This window comes from Branchiostoma belcheri, unplaced genomic scaffold, assembly GCF_001625305.1.
Source record: "Branchiostoma belcheri isolate BF01 breed outbred unplaced genomic scaffold, Haploidv18h27 scaffold28, whole genome shotgun sequence".
In the NCBI taxonomy this organism is placed as follows: domain Eukaryota; kingdom Metazoa; phylum Chordata; class Leptocardii; order Amphioxiformes; family Branchiostomatidae; genus Branchiostoma; species Branchiostoma belcheri.
Genome location: NW_017803887.1, coordinates 2,490,968 through 2,508,531, shown reverse-complemented (window position 1 = coordinate 2,508,531; position 17,564 = coordinate 2,490,968). Strand labels below are relative to the sequence as shown.

Genomic DNA, 17,564 nt, shown 5'->3' with positions numbered 1-17,564 from the left:
TTCAAAATATTTTCTTGACAAGTTTTAAACAACCGTAGAAAAGATCTGGACACGAATTCCATCTCACATAGAAAATGGAAACTTAACTACTTAGGCCCACTTTACACAGACCATTTCTAAGTCGACTCAGCAAAGTCAACTTGAAAAATTTCTGTTTACACACGGATCCACAAAGCGACTTGGCACTCCCGCTGTGCCACCCTCCCCCCAAGTCGACTCGGTGGCTCGGTCTTGCCTGACTACTACGCAGAGGTGCTCAAGTCGACTTCGCCCATTTACACACGCAAAGGTAGTGGACTCGACACCCCGCTGGCCGACTTAAGTCTGGATTGGACACGACTCAAGTCATCTTGACTAGAATGCGACTTGAGTTGAATTATTTCTCTTTACACAGGGCAATTTTCGCTCAAGTCGACTAGCTCAAGTCGTCTTGAGTTCTAGTTGACTTGAAAAAGTTATGTGTAAAGTAGGCCAAAGTCACTCTGAAATGGTCATTTAGTATTCTAGAGTTCTAGAGAGCATTTGAAACTGTGATGTGTCCGGCAAGTTGAATTAGAATCTCATACATTATGTTCACTATTTCTTTTCTAATCGAGTGGATCCCAAAATGAAGAAATTTGCCAAATAGACAGATAAAATGCAATGAGAGTTGGTCCGCTAAAAGAGAACATTTATATTACTTATTTAGCGGACCAACTTCCCTGGCATGTTTTCAGTCCATCTGGCCAATTCTACACTTTTCGGCCGCTTCTAGCCTGGTGGAGGCTAGTAATTATTTACTCAAATAATTCACTCACTTATCTGCACTTAGATGTGGAATGTAGACGTGGAATCTCTTGTATTATAGCATATAAGGGATTTCTTTTTTTTTTTACATTAACCAAAACATCATACATTGCCGCACGTTTCGGTGTCTGTCAGACAGCAAGGTATGTTTTTTTGGGGGCTGTATAAAAAAGGAAGTCCCTTATATCCTATAAGTTACAAACCTAGTGAAACTATTTTCCGATATTATAAAAATCATTGCAACAGTCATCATGATTGAATTTAAGAAGTATCTGTAAATTAACAAAATTGATACACTCAATACACACATCTGCACATGAAAGGTGTAGCTTTAAATTTCCCAATAATCGATCTTAGTATGACATTGGTTGTTTTTTATGTGTTGTCTGGACATGATAAATATCAAGAATTATTCTTCTATAATGAATCTTACAATTAACAGTTGTAATGAAGGAAACTGTTGAATACTTTGTAAAGACACGTATATGTATTATGTAAAAAAATATTTGGTTCCTTTTCTTTCACAGATCTAAAAAATGAACCTTTCCCAATATTTGAAATTATATGTTTGGAAATTATACAACAACAATGCTATTGTTATAAAGTCAAGTTCTTGTAATTAATGCAATTGAATATGTTAACGATAAATTGCTATTCATCATTGTCGTCGACGCTCACCAAATCTTCAGACCCATTTGATATCACAAAATTGAAATCATCATTCATGACATTCATTAAAGAATAGTACTCTTGATTATATTTTGATTGAATTCTTTATTATTTGCTTATTGGCCCTGTGCACGTGGCAGACTGATTGAATTGGCGTGGGCGTGTTACTGTTATTTCCTAAAAACGTTGCATCACAACATAACATGTGACTGTATGTGAAATTAGCCACGCAGATATGCAAATGTTAATCAATTACCCGAGGAAGGAGACAATTAATTGCCACTGTCATGCATACGTCATACACACACACACAAACACACACACACACACACATACACACACACACACACACACACATCACACACACACACACACACACATTCATATTCTACAAATACTGACAATGAAGAAGAGTAGACCACATTGTACCTATGGGCCTTCGTAGGTACCGTACCATACCTATACAGGTACTGGTCTTTCCCCTTACCCCATGTGAAAGCTATTTTTGCATAAAAAGTGCTGCTAAAGACAAAAAGTGTAAAAAATTCACGCTAATTTTTCATCCATAAGTGAAATATACACTGAACTATTATTTTTATATTTTATTTACAGACCGAAAGAGATATATAACTGTTTTCACAATGTCTAATGGTCTAATATAGTTATTATAGCTTGCCATTTAAGATAGTTTGTGAATTTAACAGATAAGGAAATCATATATACAAATATAATGTTACAGAAAAGCAATATAATATTTACAAGAAAATGTCATATAGTTTTGATTCACTGAAACATAAGCAAACATCCCCAAACCAAAATACTATAGTATTTATATAAACATATGTTTTTAAAAAATTAACACAACTGAGACTAAGAGACTAGCATTTTCTCAAATGTCAATAATTTTTCTACAATCAGTTCAGAACTCTGAAGAACATCACAGATATGGCCACTCTAATTCACATTTTGTTTCTCAGACTTTTGTTTATGAAAAACTCATCAGAAAAAGGTCAAGATTGAAACAAGACTCAGAGAAAAAAAATTGGGGGCTAATTGCAATGTACATTTACCCTTTTAGAAAGAAAAAAAAAGATTGTTTCTTCTCTTTCTCCTATAAACACAAAAGGTCAATGACCTGGACCAGATGGCTGTCACAATGGTAACTAGTGCTGTAGCAATGGACTGTAGCGTTGGATTATATTATGTAGCAAGTGGCATTGGGGGGGTCAGGCCACCATATATTATTATATAAATTGATGAGGAATAAACAGAACAGTTATTGTAGTCTGTTGGTCTAGACCATGTGAAGGTAAATATTAATTGTACTTGGCAGATGGTTAGTACACATGTATATTTACTTCCTCAAACTTTATGTTTCAAACAGATTCCCATCGTTTTATTATTTTTCAGTTCACAAATCTGAGATAAAATACATAAATATGAAGTGGCCTTCAGAAGCGAAGTAATCTTCACAACTTAAGTATGTATTAAGTAGTGATGTAGACAATATATGCTAAGTTTCAAGGCGAGGTTGACATTTAAGATGTAGCAGCCGTCTCAGGATGAACGTCGAGAACCTTGGCGAGCTCGGAGATCGTAGTGAGCGACCCGTCCTCACCGGGGGGCGCTGTCTCGCTGGACAGCAGCGCCTTACGACTGAACTCTCGAGCCTGCAGGGAAACATTGCGGGGAAGGGTTGGAACACACATCTGAGGGTATTAGGTAGTTGTAATACCAGAATTTTCTGCCAGAAGGCGCAACCACATACAGAAAAGTCCTTAGACTGGTTGTACAGCATTCAATATAGTAATAAAGTATGGCAGACATTGGGTGCCGGGTAGTTACTTTTGGTAACACGGCAAAGATTTTGGTGGCTAATAAGTTTTGGGTCTGAGTAGGTTGACAGGATGTGGATTGGGAAGGATTGACAGACAGAAAGACAGGTTAAAAGATCAGACACGGGAAATGGAGTGAATTTGAGCGTAAGTCAACAGCACCTCATGAGTGGGGAGAATCTGACAAGCAGATTGACTGAAGTTCAAAAGGTCAGACACAGGAAATGTGGTGAACTTGCTACTGTAACAGTAGTTCATGAAAACCAAAAAATACTTCCTGTAAGTCTCTGAGTTATGGTTCTTTTACCTTGTCCATATCATTCAGCAGGTAGTACAGCATAGTTAGTGTGATAGAGTTAGGGTTAGGGTTCTTACCTTGTCCATATCATTCAGCAGGTAGTACAGCATAGTCAGTGTGTGGCAGACGTTAGCCAGCCCCAGCGGGTTCTGATGGGCCAGCTGTTCTCTCATGTCATGGATGGAGTTCAGCACCTGGATCGCTTCAGCCTCCTGAGCCTCATCTGTAGAGGACACACAAACAACATTCCACAATATGAAAAAAAAAAAAAACAGTTACTCAAGCAACTGGAATTATGATGAAATGGTCAAAACCATATGCAGTTATGACCATTTCCAAAATCATAAAATTTAATCCAGTTGCTAATTGCTTGAGTAACTGTTTTATGGCATATCTTATTACCAGGATGTCTAACCTTCATCAAAGTTCCACAATGTTGATGAAGGTTATACATCCAGGTAAACAGAAGAAACAAGCAACTGGATATATTTCGATAATTGTCAGATGTTTCAAGTAGCATCTACTACTTTTTGTCAGTCACTGACAAAAGATAGTGGACGCTACTTGAAATGTCTGACAGTAATAAAAAATTTGCTTTCTTGTGTTTCACATTCAACAACTGAACAGCTCTGAGTCTGAGTACAAATTTTAAGTACTCTCCAAGCAGAGACTTTGGCTGGAGTTTGAGACTTCAGAGTGATCTCCATTTAGTTTTATCTTACTGAAGAGTTACTCTTTCATTGGTCGTGACAGGACCTAGGGGTTATTTTGCTGTTTTTCATGCCGCCCTTTGTATGGTTTGCATTTTCTGTGTTTTTGTAGTAACATCTGTGTCCATGATATCACCAGGGTCCATAATATTGCCACCTTGAGAAAAGGTGTGCTTAAAGATATTTTTACTGCAACATACCCTAGGTATGTACATGTACATTTGAGGTGTATAGGAGTGCATACCAAAAGTATATTCCAGTAAAAATATCTTTAAGCACACTATTTCTCAAGGTGGCGATATTATGGACCCTGGTGATATTATGGACACAGACGTTACCAGTAGTAGCCACAATTTCTTTCATGATTGAATTTGTAGAAGAACGAAATTAATTTAAAATCGTAAAGAAACAAAATAATTGTTACAGTAAGAAAAGGTTGCAACAAAACAACAAAAATTTTTTCACAGCAGAATTGTTAAGCTCAAACAAATATTAGATCAGGTACAAATACATACCCAGCCCCCCTTCCTCTTCCTGTTCCCCCTCTACAGCTGGACCGATGCCAGAAGGTGTCACAGGTGTCTTCAGTCGCCACCTGATCAGCTGAGACAGGTGCTGGTGCCAGATGTTGGTCACCTGGAAGCATTACATATTATGCAATCATTAGCTCATGGGAACTTTATAATGTATACTGTATGCATGAAGTTTGTCTGTCAGTTTCTCATAAATGTAAACTAAAACATGCATTTCGGGTGCGTCATGACTCCTTTACACATATACAAATACACACCCAAAAACACATCGTACAATGTCATGTAGAATGCACACTTTAAATATCCAGGTATTAATTTTAATTCAATCAAAAGAGTACCAGAATTTTAAGCCAAGTTTCCGACATAGTGTTCATAAGATTTGGAGCACAATGCCATGTAGCTTCTACATAAAGAGATGATTACAGGTGTTTTTTGGTATTGCCTCAGGGGTGGAGACATTTTAAATATTTGTGTGTGTTTGGTACAAAGCTAGGATGTCTTCTGACCTCTGCGTACAAAGAGTCAGCCACGTCCATCCTGTTCATCCTGAAGAACACGTTAGCCATGTGGAAGTACCCGCCGGCCGTGTGGATGTCATGGGGGCCAAACTCTTCACTCGCGTAGTAGATCTGAGGAAACAAAATGTACGAGACTTCAGACATGAGAAAGTATTTTTTTTTAATTTTTATGACCTCTAAGTTCATAGACAGCTGGCAAGCGTTTTGGATTTTGTGTTACAACAGCACTGGTGGGGTTCAAGCACCACCAACTGACCAGTCCAGTGCCACTTAGTCTTTTGGCCTAGCAGTTAGGATGTTGGGTCTGTGAGTTGGTGGCCTGGTTTTGAATCCCGTGAACTAAGTATTTCTTGCCTCCTTCGCTGTTTCAGTCACTGTGGTTCCCAGATCTTTAGCGGTTAGAATTTGGCACTCTCACCACTTAAGAACTGGTTCAATTCTCATTGTGGGAACCACTGAAACAACAAATGACTGACACTAGCACCTGGCTCCCGGGATTTGAACCTGGGTCGCCGACTCACAAAACCAATGCCCTAACTGACAGGCCAAAGAGTTTGGATCACCTGGACTGCTAAGCTGGTGGCACTTGAACCCTACTACTTACCAGTCAGGCAGTCACCCAAACATTGATCATTCATTCATACCCGCAAGGAACATTAACTTTGTAACAGTGTAGTATACAAACAAAGTGTAGTATGAAAAGTACAGAGTCTGACACTCACATCATTTGCCAGCTGGTGTCTGGCCTCGTCGTAGTTGCCCTTGGCAGCAAACAGCAGCCCGAGGTTCCGGTAGAGTTTAGACTTGATGGCACTGCTGCATTCTGGGGTCTTCAGTACTGTCCACTCTGCCTGGGCCAAGTACTCTTCTGCCTGCTGCAGTCTTCCTAGGCCTGGATGTAAACAGAAAACAAAATACATGTTTGTTTGTTTGTTTATTTTTCTGTTTATCAATAAAGTCCAGAGTCTTCAGTATAGTCCACTCTACCTGGGCCAAGTGTTATTCTGCATGCTGCAGTCTTCCTAGTCCTGGATGGGAAATAATATTTTACAGTATATTTTTATCCATTGGGAAATCTGTTTACTTCCATGAATAATTTCATCATGATTGAATACCCAATGGCATGCTCTTAGTCTTAGCCTGATGTATTGTAGAACTTAAAGTTTTTACTGTTACAGTAATTTTTTTTTTAGGGGGGCAACAATGATCAGCATCAGATCAACTACATTAATGAACTATGATATTGAAAATCACACTTTTAACCAAGAATGTCACCTTTATTTCTATTTCAGGAAAATGTTCTTTGGTTTTAGTTTCATGACACCCACCATCTCTGTTTAGTGCTGACAGAAGTGTCTCGACCAAGTAATCAAAAGATGAGTAAAGGTAATTTTAAGTTGTAACCAGCAGGTATCTGACAGTCTGATAAAGGGAAAACACTCCATGTTAACTAACCAATGCTGGCCTCCCCCAGGATGAGGTAAGATGGTACGAGCTCGATGGAGCTGAGTCCGTACACGTCGATACTGAAGCGGAGAGACTGCATGGCAGCGGGGACGGCCTGCTCGTGGTGACCTTCAAACAACAGCTTTTGTCCCGTCGTACGGGTCAGCTCAATCATACGCTTCTGTAGACAAAAGAGTCAAGTTAAACAATGAGTCAAAATAATAAAATTGATAACATGATATTGATAGATTGATAGTTTTATAATATTCTTTTAAGAGAATATGCGGTCCATCCCACAAAATGTTAGCCCTTGCATAATGCGTACTCAATCCACTCGCACCAGAGTGACTACCAACATATCTACATTATGCAAATGAGGTACTGCTATATAATGGCTACAGACTAGTATACAGAATATCTTTCTTGAATAAAGCTGGTACACACCCTAGACCATAAGATTGGCAGCATTTCTTTTGTTATAAATTGTGTTTTGTATTAAGTTTCTGGATTTAGTATATTTACTTTAAGTCTATGGCTTTAATCAAGTAAAAGTCTTGACAAATACATGTATTGTGTGTGACCTTGACCTCTTTCCATCCTCATGATTTCAATGAAAAGTGGCCAGCAGGCCAATTTGAATACCTCATTACTACTCTGATACCAACAATGGCTCAAACAAACAAACAAACAAACAAACAAACAGACCTTTCTGTGAGTCATCTGCTGATGTCTGTGTTGCCGTTCGTCGTCGGAGCTGAGGAAAGGTTCAGGGACGCGCAGCGGGATCAACATCTGACAGATCTTCTCATGGATCCCCACCCAGTCTGCCTTCTGGTGCTCTACTCCACTGGAACAGAAACAAACAAATTTATCTTCTCATGGATCCCCACCCAGTCTGCCTTCTGGTGCTCCACTCCACTGGAACAGAAACAAGTGTCCATAGGCAAAAATTCTGTGGGGTTGTATGGCGTAGAGGTAGCGTGTTCGGCCCAGGCCCAAGAGGTCCCGGTTCGAATCCTGCACCGATCTAATGTGCCCTTCAGAAAGGCACTTTACACGACTTTCCTCAGGTGGAAATGTGTACCTAGCTTCAGTTCGGGACGTCCCTCTGATAGGACGTTATATGGAGGTCCCGCGTTTGGGGAGAGCTACACCCTACGCACGTTAAAGAACCCATCACACTTATCGAAAAGAGTACAGTAGGGGTCCTTCCCGGTGTGAGTGGTTCAAACCTTACAGTCTGGGTCGGGGCCGGGTTGGGGGGATATTTGACATATGATAGTGTTACTAAATTGTTGGGGCGAATGTGACTTTAGGCGAATCGCCCTGATCCTTTAGCCTCTGTACATGTAGCTGGCTTATAGAACTGGGTGTTTGGTGGTCTTCGGCTGTTTTCTGATAGCCAGTTCTAAAAAAAATGGGGGTAATTCAACCAGGCCGGCTATGTGCAATAGGAAATAGCACATAAAAGCTCCCAAAGACCCTAAAGACTCCCAGACCCCCAGTTTTTTGGCATACTGTGGAGGAGGCTACTGATCCCTTTTACTCACTCTGCCCCCCTCCCCCTTTAAAGTGGTAACAACAAAAAGTAAACTCACCAGTAGTACGTTACTCGGCATTTGGTACACTGGATAAACGCCGGCTTCTGACACAGCTCACATAGCAGACTCACACCCTTAGGGTTCGCCAGAGGATTTAAAGTCATCTTTGTCGCCTCAGAAACTCACGGTTTTATCTGCAAACTTCTGAAAAAAAAGTTGTCGAAAAACAGTTGACATCGCAAGAAACAGGGCTCGGTTTTTTTCTTACCAAATCATCTGACAAAAAACAAGATCCACGAAGAGTCTTTACACTCTTGAAAACACTTTAAGAGCGATGGTATGTTTAGAAACCGTTATTTTTGCCCCCAAAATCACTTACGATCGAGAGAGAAAGTGTTACCAGGCAAGCCTTGCGTTGCTAAGAACACATTCGAATCTGCATCTGCAGAACTATCTGCTAGATGTCTTACCAGACATTGTACTGCAGCGCCACATTGCAATTTTAGATTGAACTGCAGGTTTTTGGTGCAAAGGCTGTGGCGAGGACTGTGTTTCTTGTCATTTCCAGCTGAAAATATGCCTCTCCCTCCTCTTTTACAAGCACGGCTAGCGAAGAGAGGGATTCTACAGGAATCGGAGAAAGGTAAGTAACGATAGCGCCGTGTAAGCGTGTTCTAAAAGGCTGTGAATACGGATATTTGTGACTCATATGAACGTGGGGAGGGGGGCACATATGCATAGCGTTACTCCTTATACTAATATCGGTCGACCGTCACCTACATGTACAAAATATTAATACAAGTGTACGTATAATTTGATAACAACAAAGAGGTTATATGACCTATATCCTTGTGCTTGTTTTTTAATCACCAATTTATTTAGTTTACCATATCGCATACTAGTAGAAAGGTCGTTGCTGTTATACAAAATCAAAATGGAGACTCTTGATTCGGGCTTATAATATTTCTGAGGGTAATGAAAGCCCGAATCAAGAGTCTCTACGGCTAGTGTATATAGTATGTATTTAGCATTATGCAGGTATGCAAATTGTATTATTGTAAGTGTACCAGTAAAATTTAAATATTATGTATAATACATAATATTTAGCATAAACGTGATGAAAAAGTCCCTTGCATTATTTTTCTCCAAAAGTACTGAATATTCTACATTTTGATTCAACGTACAGTAATATGGTAAAGCGTAATTGGCGCATTTTGCGTATAGCATATTCGCCGTTTTAATTCTACGTAATGCATTGTGGCCACTTGGAATTAATATCGTAAAGCGTAATCTAGAGGTTTCCTGAATGCAGCATAATACGTAGCCAGCTCTCATTTAGCGTTGGCCATTGTCGGGACCCCCCATGCAGGCGCCCATGAAAATTTACATGCTTCCTGGAAGTCTGAATTCTCTGATTTCTTCTCCATCCTAGAATCTCCAGATGAAGAGATCATAGCAGCAGACTACGGTGAGACCACTGCCCCCAAGGGTAAGGTGGACGGCTGCCCCAACGTGAACAACCCCTACCACACCTGTGTGGAGTACTGCAGAACACGCTGGGGCACCACCAAGCAGGACACACCGGTACTGCAGCAGGGCCACCATCACAACACACTGCCACCAAACTGGGTCAAAGTCTGGGACGAGAAAAAGTAAGGAGGCACCTGATATTTGTCTACTATTTTTTTATAACTTAAACTGATTACTAAACAGGGCTTGGAATTCATTTTTAGTTGAACAAAAATTTTAATGGTAATGATAATGATTTTGTTATTTTTCTATCCTGAAAATGTCTGGAATATGTTGTACATTTGATAACTTAACACATGTCCTAGCCCTCTTTTCAGGCATTCCGGGATGGGATAGCATGTACTACTACTACCAGGGTTGGCGGCTAGAGCTTCTATTGCGTGCAATCTACGTTTGATCGAAAATAACGCCCCCCCCCCCCAAAAAAAAAAGTCAATCCCAGAACACCTAAAAAGGAAGCTAGACATAATCATATTCATAACCCACGAAATTATTAAGGTGCATCAGTGCACCTACATGTACAGAAAATTTTCCGCAGGTGCACCGGTGCACCTAAATAGTTTACTGGCTGAACTACACTGTACATTTGTAGCTCCAATTTTGGGTGCACCAAGGCACACAGTATATAACCTCACCAGGGTCCATAAGAAATAATGCCACCTTGAGAAATAGTGTGCTTAAAGATATTTTTACTGCAAACTACCCTATGTATGTACATTTGATGTGTGAAGGAGTGCATACCAAAAGTATGTTGCAGTAAAAATATCTTTAAGCACACAATTTCTCAAGGTGGCAATATTATGGACCCGGGTGATGTTATATACTGTGTGCCTTGGTGCATCCAAAATTGGAGCTACAAATGTACAGTGTAATAGTTCAGCCAGTCCTTTTTACCTATATTATGGACCCTGGTGATATTATGGACCCTGGTGATATTATGGACACAGATGTTACATGTAGTTATTACATGCACTCAGTATTTCAAGTATTTTAGAGAGTACTACTATAATTGCACTAACTTAACTATTATTGAAATGAACACTCAAGCACCAGAAAAGAATAGAATATCAAAAAGCGTGTTGATATGACGTAACGTACCTAAGTAAATAAATGCATTCTTGTATACTCACTCATACATGTACCTATAAACTGTCTATTCAACAGTGATGCTTGCAATTACATGTACATGTATAAGCACTGCATTGCAGAAAGTTATTACTTATAACAACATACATATTTAGCTGGCAATTCTATGACAAAATGGATTTTGTTTTCAACTCAATAGATTCTATGCAGAACTTGAATTAATCAATTGATGGAGTCAACTGCAGCGAATCTTTGAAAGTCCTTTTAACACCACCACGCCGGTGTTTTCTACGTCTTTTTCCGTAGTCAGGGACAAGGTTTTGACGTAAGTTCGTTCTTGCTCGTAAGAGTGTTTTTGGCTGCGAGTTTTGGTCTCGTCGTAGTAATAGTTGAGGGTTGTGTTGTCCTTGTTTGAGGGAACCAGCTCGAAAACACGGACCCAGTCACAGAGGTGCAGCATCATCACAACACCTGAAAAACAGTGAAATTAATTCTAGACTGTATATTTTACTATCATGAAAGTTCATCTGTGTTGGTAGTAATCATTCATTATAGTAAAACGTTAAACTTTATTCCAACACATAATTTACAGGATCAAATTTTCAGCGACCACTGTCGCCTTTAGCAGAATAATTAATGACCAATCACTTCACAACATGATCTCGTGAGAGTCACGTGTTTGTAAACCGTAACTCTCGCGAAATCACGTTGTGAAGTGATAGTAGTAAATTAATTAAAACAGAATATTACATTTTTGCATATAATGCAGGTCCATGGCAAAAAAGCCATACTAAGTAGTATACTCCTTACCAAACATGCCTGAACTTGGGCTCAGCCATGTCTTGTTGCACATTTTTGTAGCATTGCAGAACCATTCCAGTTCTTTTGATATGCCCTTCCCAAAGTTAGGCCTCTGTATGAAAGGCAGCGTCCTGTTCGGATATGTTTTCCGATATTTTACCAAGTTGTTAAATGCGTGATGGATATCCCTTTTCACGTCCACGCCACGCGGCCCCACGTTGATTCCGTCCATGTTCCGAATGACCAGCGTCCCGTGTGTGAACATGGTGCTATTTTTACTCCAGAACTCCTGCTTGCAGTCCCTCTGAGGAATACGTGTATTGATGAGACGGATGTCTGTCCGGTTTCCAACGTACTGCTCAAAGTTGTGCGTGGGAGCACAGTTGAATCTCAGCACAGCATCGTGGCTATCTGAAAGAAAAAAAATGTTTAACATTTCAATAGATATCCTGTTAGATCCGTACTATAGTATGACCCAACTTTGCAAGACAATTTGGACTGGCATCTAACAAAAATCACTAACTAGTTTAATCCCCTTGAAGCATGCACTGTAACTATCAAAATTTTGACGTTTTACGTTTTTTTACCAAACTACATCACCATAAAAACCTACCTATCTCCTGTCCATACATGTGAAACCTCAGGGTGTGGCTGCTACTGACGACTGCGCACGAGTCAAAGTGCACCAACTTCTCCAGACTCTCCTCCGGCAACACGGCGCGGTTTTTGTCTTTGGCTGCCTGTTTTCTCGTGATGGTGGAAAACGGAACATTCTTCTTCAATCTACAGGACATTTCTTGACGTAACTTGGAAACTCTTTCCGTCTCCCCTACTACTAGATTTGTCGAGTGAGCGGAATCGTTTTTGAATGATCCAACTAAGATGGCATCCATAAGTTGTTCAGGTTGTCCTTTGGTTGCCAGCCGATGTGAAGTATTTTGTAGCACTTGGAGCCGAGGTTGCCCATCGCCAACAGGTTTATTTTCAAACGCGTCTGTACGTTGTCCTTTGGTTGCCAGCTGATGTGTAGTATTTGGTAGCACTGGAAGCGGAGGTTGTCCATCTCCAACAGGTTTATAGGATTTTTTAAACACATCCGTAGATTGTACAAGTTTTCCTTTGGTTCCCACCTGATGTGTGGTATTCACTAGTAGCCGAAGTTGCCCATCGCCAACAGGTTTTTTAAACGCAAACCTTGTTATCATTGAATTGTTCAAGAAGCCGTATATCATTACGTATACTAGTACACAGAGACCCAGTCCAGTAGCAAGCAGTAGTAGTAGTTTTGCCATGGTACATTGTACTATAGTATGTCCCGCTGGTTTTCTTTGTTTCAAAATCAAATACCTCCAAATCTGAAAACACACAGACTGCTTATATTAAGGAGTCACATTATACCATTTATAGAAATTAAACGGAAGTGATCGATATGTCTGAGTAGTTTCATCAGGTGGTCAGGTTCACATGTATGTGCCTGAGTAAATAGACTCTTTTTACACAAAATCTTTTATTCAGTGAGTGCCACACCTGTGCTGCAGTGCAAATTGTGAACCAGTCAGAGGAAGGTCACCAAAACGTCAGCTGAATAAGAGACCTGAATGTGGAAAAAGTGTCTCTTTACTCACTGAAGTGATATGTTTTTTAATCTTACATTCAATTTGACAACAGTTAAATGTACCTTATTATCCATTCCAGTGTTCTAGAGAGCCTCCGTCTTTCCGTCACTGCCTCTCATGAAGAAAAAACAAATTGTCCAGTCCTTCTAAGTTTGATGGACAAAATCAGTGTAAAGATTGTGGAAAGAGTGTCATTATTAAACTAAGCTTAGTCTACCAGCATAATTTGTCCGATATGCAGAAATATCATTTCAGACGGTCAAGATTTCAACATTTTCCTGGTTGCTTTCGCCTTTGGTGCATGTACAGTACTTGCCATGACATTATGCCAAACAAAATCAAGGTAATATTATAGTAAAAACAAATTCAGGCCGGCTAGTACACAATGGGCACCACTCTAGATTGTCAACCGCCAGTTCTAACATAGCTTCTCTGTTCTCTGCAATCGGGAGGGTCTAATTTCTAAATAGGCTCAGGACAGCCCTGACCGACTTATTCATTCTTCAAAATAAATGAGACGTGATCCATTCATGAATAATTTAGAGATGTTGACATTTACAACAAAGACGTCTAAGGTCATTTATCTATTATTAATGGGATTGTCTGTATCTGTATTGTAGCTGCATTTTCTTTTTTCATTACATAACGAAGTTACACAATACGCCTGTTAAAGTGAGTTATGCTCACACTGACTTAAGGCCACACCAATTTGATTTGTTGGTTCCTCAGATTTTTTAAAAGTATTTTTGAAGCATGCAACAGCCTAGTCTGTGTAATGCAAACTCTGCCGTCCGTGGCTTTAGTGGCCCCACCCCGCATTCAGGGGCTGGCTGGATGTTGGGCGGCGGCAACCGTAAAGCGATTTAATCAGGCTAGCAACAGCCGAAGAAAAAAATAGAAATGAAAACGTGTAAAAAATGTATTTCTTACAAATTCAAGTGATTTTCAAATGTTCAGATTTTATGGAAAATATGCAAATTAACCTATTCCCAAGGGACTTAAAATTTATAACAAAAATTTTGAGTTACAGATGGAAAATTATACCACAGGATCACATTTTACAGCATAAGAATTTGGTACTGCATATTTTCTGACATATTTCAGGGACTTTTATTTTTCACGCGCAAATTTTTCACGCGCAGAAACCCGTTCCCGTTACATGTGGCTGCTACATGTGAAAATGACAATAATTGTAAATCATACCATCATTCTGTTGTCTTCTTTTTCCCCAGTCAGCACCATTATTACTGGAATGCAGAGACAGACCAAGTCTCGTGGCTGCCTCCTACAGGTACTTCTGACCTTCTCACTGCTACGTAAGGCCATGTTGATTTGATTTTATGGATCTGCGCAGTCATGAATTCTCGTCCGTTTTCAAAGAAAAAAGTTTACTACGGTACTGTTTAAATTGTGCGAAAGAAATCTTGGAAAACGATACTAACGCAACAGTTGTAGAAATTAGAATGCAGAAGTCAAAGCCAAAGACAAGAAGGAAATGTAAAAATAATTATGATTAATGAAGAGTCTATTATTATATTCGCCATACCATACTCTGCGTGTTTACCTAGTCATTTGTTCAGGCCTAAATGACCACAATGTCATTGCCTGTTGTTTTCCTGAACAGACCCGGCAGCGAAGATCACAGTTCCAGCAGCCTGGCTAGAAGGTACGTCACCCTAGCCTACATTTTTAGGTGCCATCCTCTGTAGTTACCGCCGGCTCTGTAATTTAGCCAACTAATTTAGGAAACTACAGAGGATGGCTTTTTTTATGTTATTGATGAGGAACTTCTTCTTCTTCCTTGTAGGAACTTGTAGGTTAATGATGAGGAACTTCGATTAGAAGAATTATACATGTATATGTTGATTTGTCAAATTGTTCAGGTATAGGTACAGGTCCAGACCTGTACCTGTATCTGATGTTACATTTAGGTAGCATGTCGCCAGAATGTACTGTGCCTGCGCACCCCCCCACCCCAATTTTTCACAGTTTTCTTTGTACTTTTGGTCAGCGTTGCATCAGAATTGTGCCTGTTGCAGACGATATTTTTTCCGAGTCGGACATAACATTTGGAAACTACAGACGGTCAGTGTTAATAGTCAACCTTTTATGTGAAAATACGGCCTTGTATTAGACATTCTGCCGAAGTGCATGTGCATAATACATTACGGGTTTTGCGCAGGTCCAGTACGTTCTACCAACGTGCTCGTTTAGCCCTAATAGAAATAGCACACAGCCCTAATAGAAATCCATATCCTGCAGGCAAGTCAACTGATAAATCGGACAGTGAAGCAGAGGGTGACGATGATGATGATGATGATAATGATGAAGATGACCAGGATGATGACCTAACAGACGACAGTGAAGACAACGACGCCCACGACAGTTCAGACGCAAAGCGGAGGAGAGAGCCAATCGGAAAACCTCGCTACATGGAGTCTCGACAACAGAGAAGACCAGCGCCCTACCAGAGAGGTGGAGGGGGTAGGGACCGACGTAGAGGTACACTAAGTGTATAAACTAACCATGCATGTGTTCCCAAAACACTAGTAGTGGAAGTCTGAAATTTTTGTTTATTTTTGCTGGAACTTGATTTTGCATCTTTCCCTCTCCTACAGGATCAGGAGGGCGAGACAGAGATGAACTTGACCCCATGGACCCTGCCTCATACTCAGATGCACCAAGGTAAGGAATGACAAGAGAGATTAAACTTCAACTAAGGTGTAAAGTCAGTTGTGTATTTACTACACTTACTCTAGGTCTGACTCAGTAGGAATGAAAGGTCTCGTTTTTGTGAATTTAATTTTTCATTCATCAGTATGATCTTATTATTATTTTATAATAGAATTATCCAGGTAACACTACATCTAGGTATGTCAACTACAATCATATAAGTTCATATTCTGGTGTCATAAGCACTTTAAAGAAAGGTTTACCAAGAGCATACATGTAATGATTATGTCATAAACAATCCATATTAGAAGAATGATAACATTTTCAACCTATTAAAGTGGGGCTATAATGCATAATTATTTAATTTTTTTTCACAGAGGAACATGGTCGACTGGACTTCCCAAGGCAAACGAGGCCAAAACTGGCGTAGATTCCACGGTCTCGGGGCCGCTGTTCCAGCAGAGACCGTACCCGAGTCCCGGGGCCGTCCTGGCCGCTAACCGGGCCGCCGCCGCCAAGAAATAGACTTTCTCTTGCTACAACTGTGATCAGTTGTAATATAATACTAGTAGTAGTACGATCAGCCAGTCAAAAATTTAAGTTCAGCTCCCAGGGAATTTCGAAACCCTTATCAGCATTATGCAACTTATCGTACTATCTTGTCTTGATATAGAAATTAAAGCAAAGTAAGATTTTCAATTGAAAGAGAATTCATCCCTAGGGCACTATATTACATGTACGATTTCTATGATCTGTCATCATGTTCATATTTATATGCTAGATATTTCACTTTGGACAAACTATAGATTTTCCCTATTCCCAGTGCCCCTCTAAAGTTAAAGAGGCTGTTTTAGTTTAAACAAACACTTGGACACTTAGCATGTGTTTCATTATGTCTTAAAGCTAAGTAGTCCTCTATAGATACTAAGATTCCAGGATGGTTCCATTAAAAAAGGATTGTTACTTTCTGGAAAATGGAATGATCCTGAATATGGAAAATTGCAAGTAAAATCTTCCTTCAATTTCTTGGTACTTTTTCCGGTCTAAAATATGCATTTTCTGTCAGTGTATTTTCCTCTTGGTATTATACTTAGTATTTTCATGGATAGATTTAACAAACTATACAATCATGTATTTGAAGTTAAGAAACCAACGTACAACCCGTCAAGTTTTCCCCTTTTACCTTTTCTTCACACATGTACATTTTAGTCCAAGAGGATGGGCTTATGTCATATTAAATGCCGATATCTGGTTCATGAAAATGTGTGTTTTAGTCGAGCTTCGTGTGCGCCTAGTTTCGCCTCGCTACATTCACATACCAATGTACTACCGAAATCTACTATATAATTATAATGCAGATTTTGACTCATGGCCATAGTTTGAAAATTTCTGTGTTTACCTAGTAGACTGTTATTATACAGTAGTAAATTTACCCCCAAGTCCTACATGTAACTCTAACTCCCTAACTAACAAGGAATATGTCAAGGTCGGTAACAAGCCATATACGCGATCCTGCCAAATA

At 39.7% G+C, this 17,564-nt stretch overlaps 2 protein-coding genes across 2 annotated transcripts; one reads left to right on the top strand and one right to left on the bottom strand.

Annotated features, from left to right (window-relative positions):
* Window positions 1–2,627: 2,627 nt before the first annotated feature.
* LOC109472726 (zinc finger MYND domain-containing protein 12-like) lies at window positions 2,628–8,790 on the bottom strand. The gene is made up of 9 exons (XM_019772578.1): window positions 8,716–8,790; window positions 8,394–8,540; window positions 7,501–7,642; window positions 6,805–6,976; window positions 6,072–6,241; window positions 5,338–5,460; window positions 4,814–4,934; window positions 3,666–3,811; window positions 2,628–3,125 (listed from the first exon to the last, which is right to left on the bottom strand). The coding sequence occupies exons 2-9, from the start codon at window positions 8,498–8,500 to the stop codon at window positions 2,994–2,996; spliced, it is 1,113 nt and encodes a 370-aa protein (XP_019628137.1). The 5' UTR covers window positions 8,501–8,540; window positions 8,716–8,790; the 3' UTR covers window positions 2,628–2,993.
* A 64-nt stretch (window positions 8,791–8,854) lies between these two features.
* LOC109472677 (polyglutamine-binding protein 1-like) lies at window positions 8,855–17,122 on the top strand. Its single transcript, XM_019772520.1, has 7 exons — window positions 8,855–8,979; window positions 9,769–9,988; window positions 14,602–14,660; window positions 14,994–15,035; window positions 15,632–15,871; window positions 15,988–16,054; window positions 16,420–17,122. Exons 1-7 carry the CDS (start codon window positions 8,913–8,915, stop codon window positions 16,565–16,567), a joined length of 843 nt encoding a protein of 280 aa, XP_019628079.1. The 5' UTR covers window positions 8,855–8,912; the 3' UTR covers window positions 16,568–17,122.
* The last annotated feature ends 442 nt before the right edge of the window (window positions 17,123–17,564 follow it).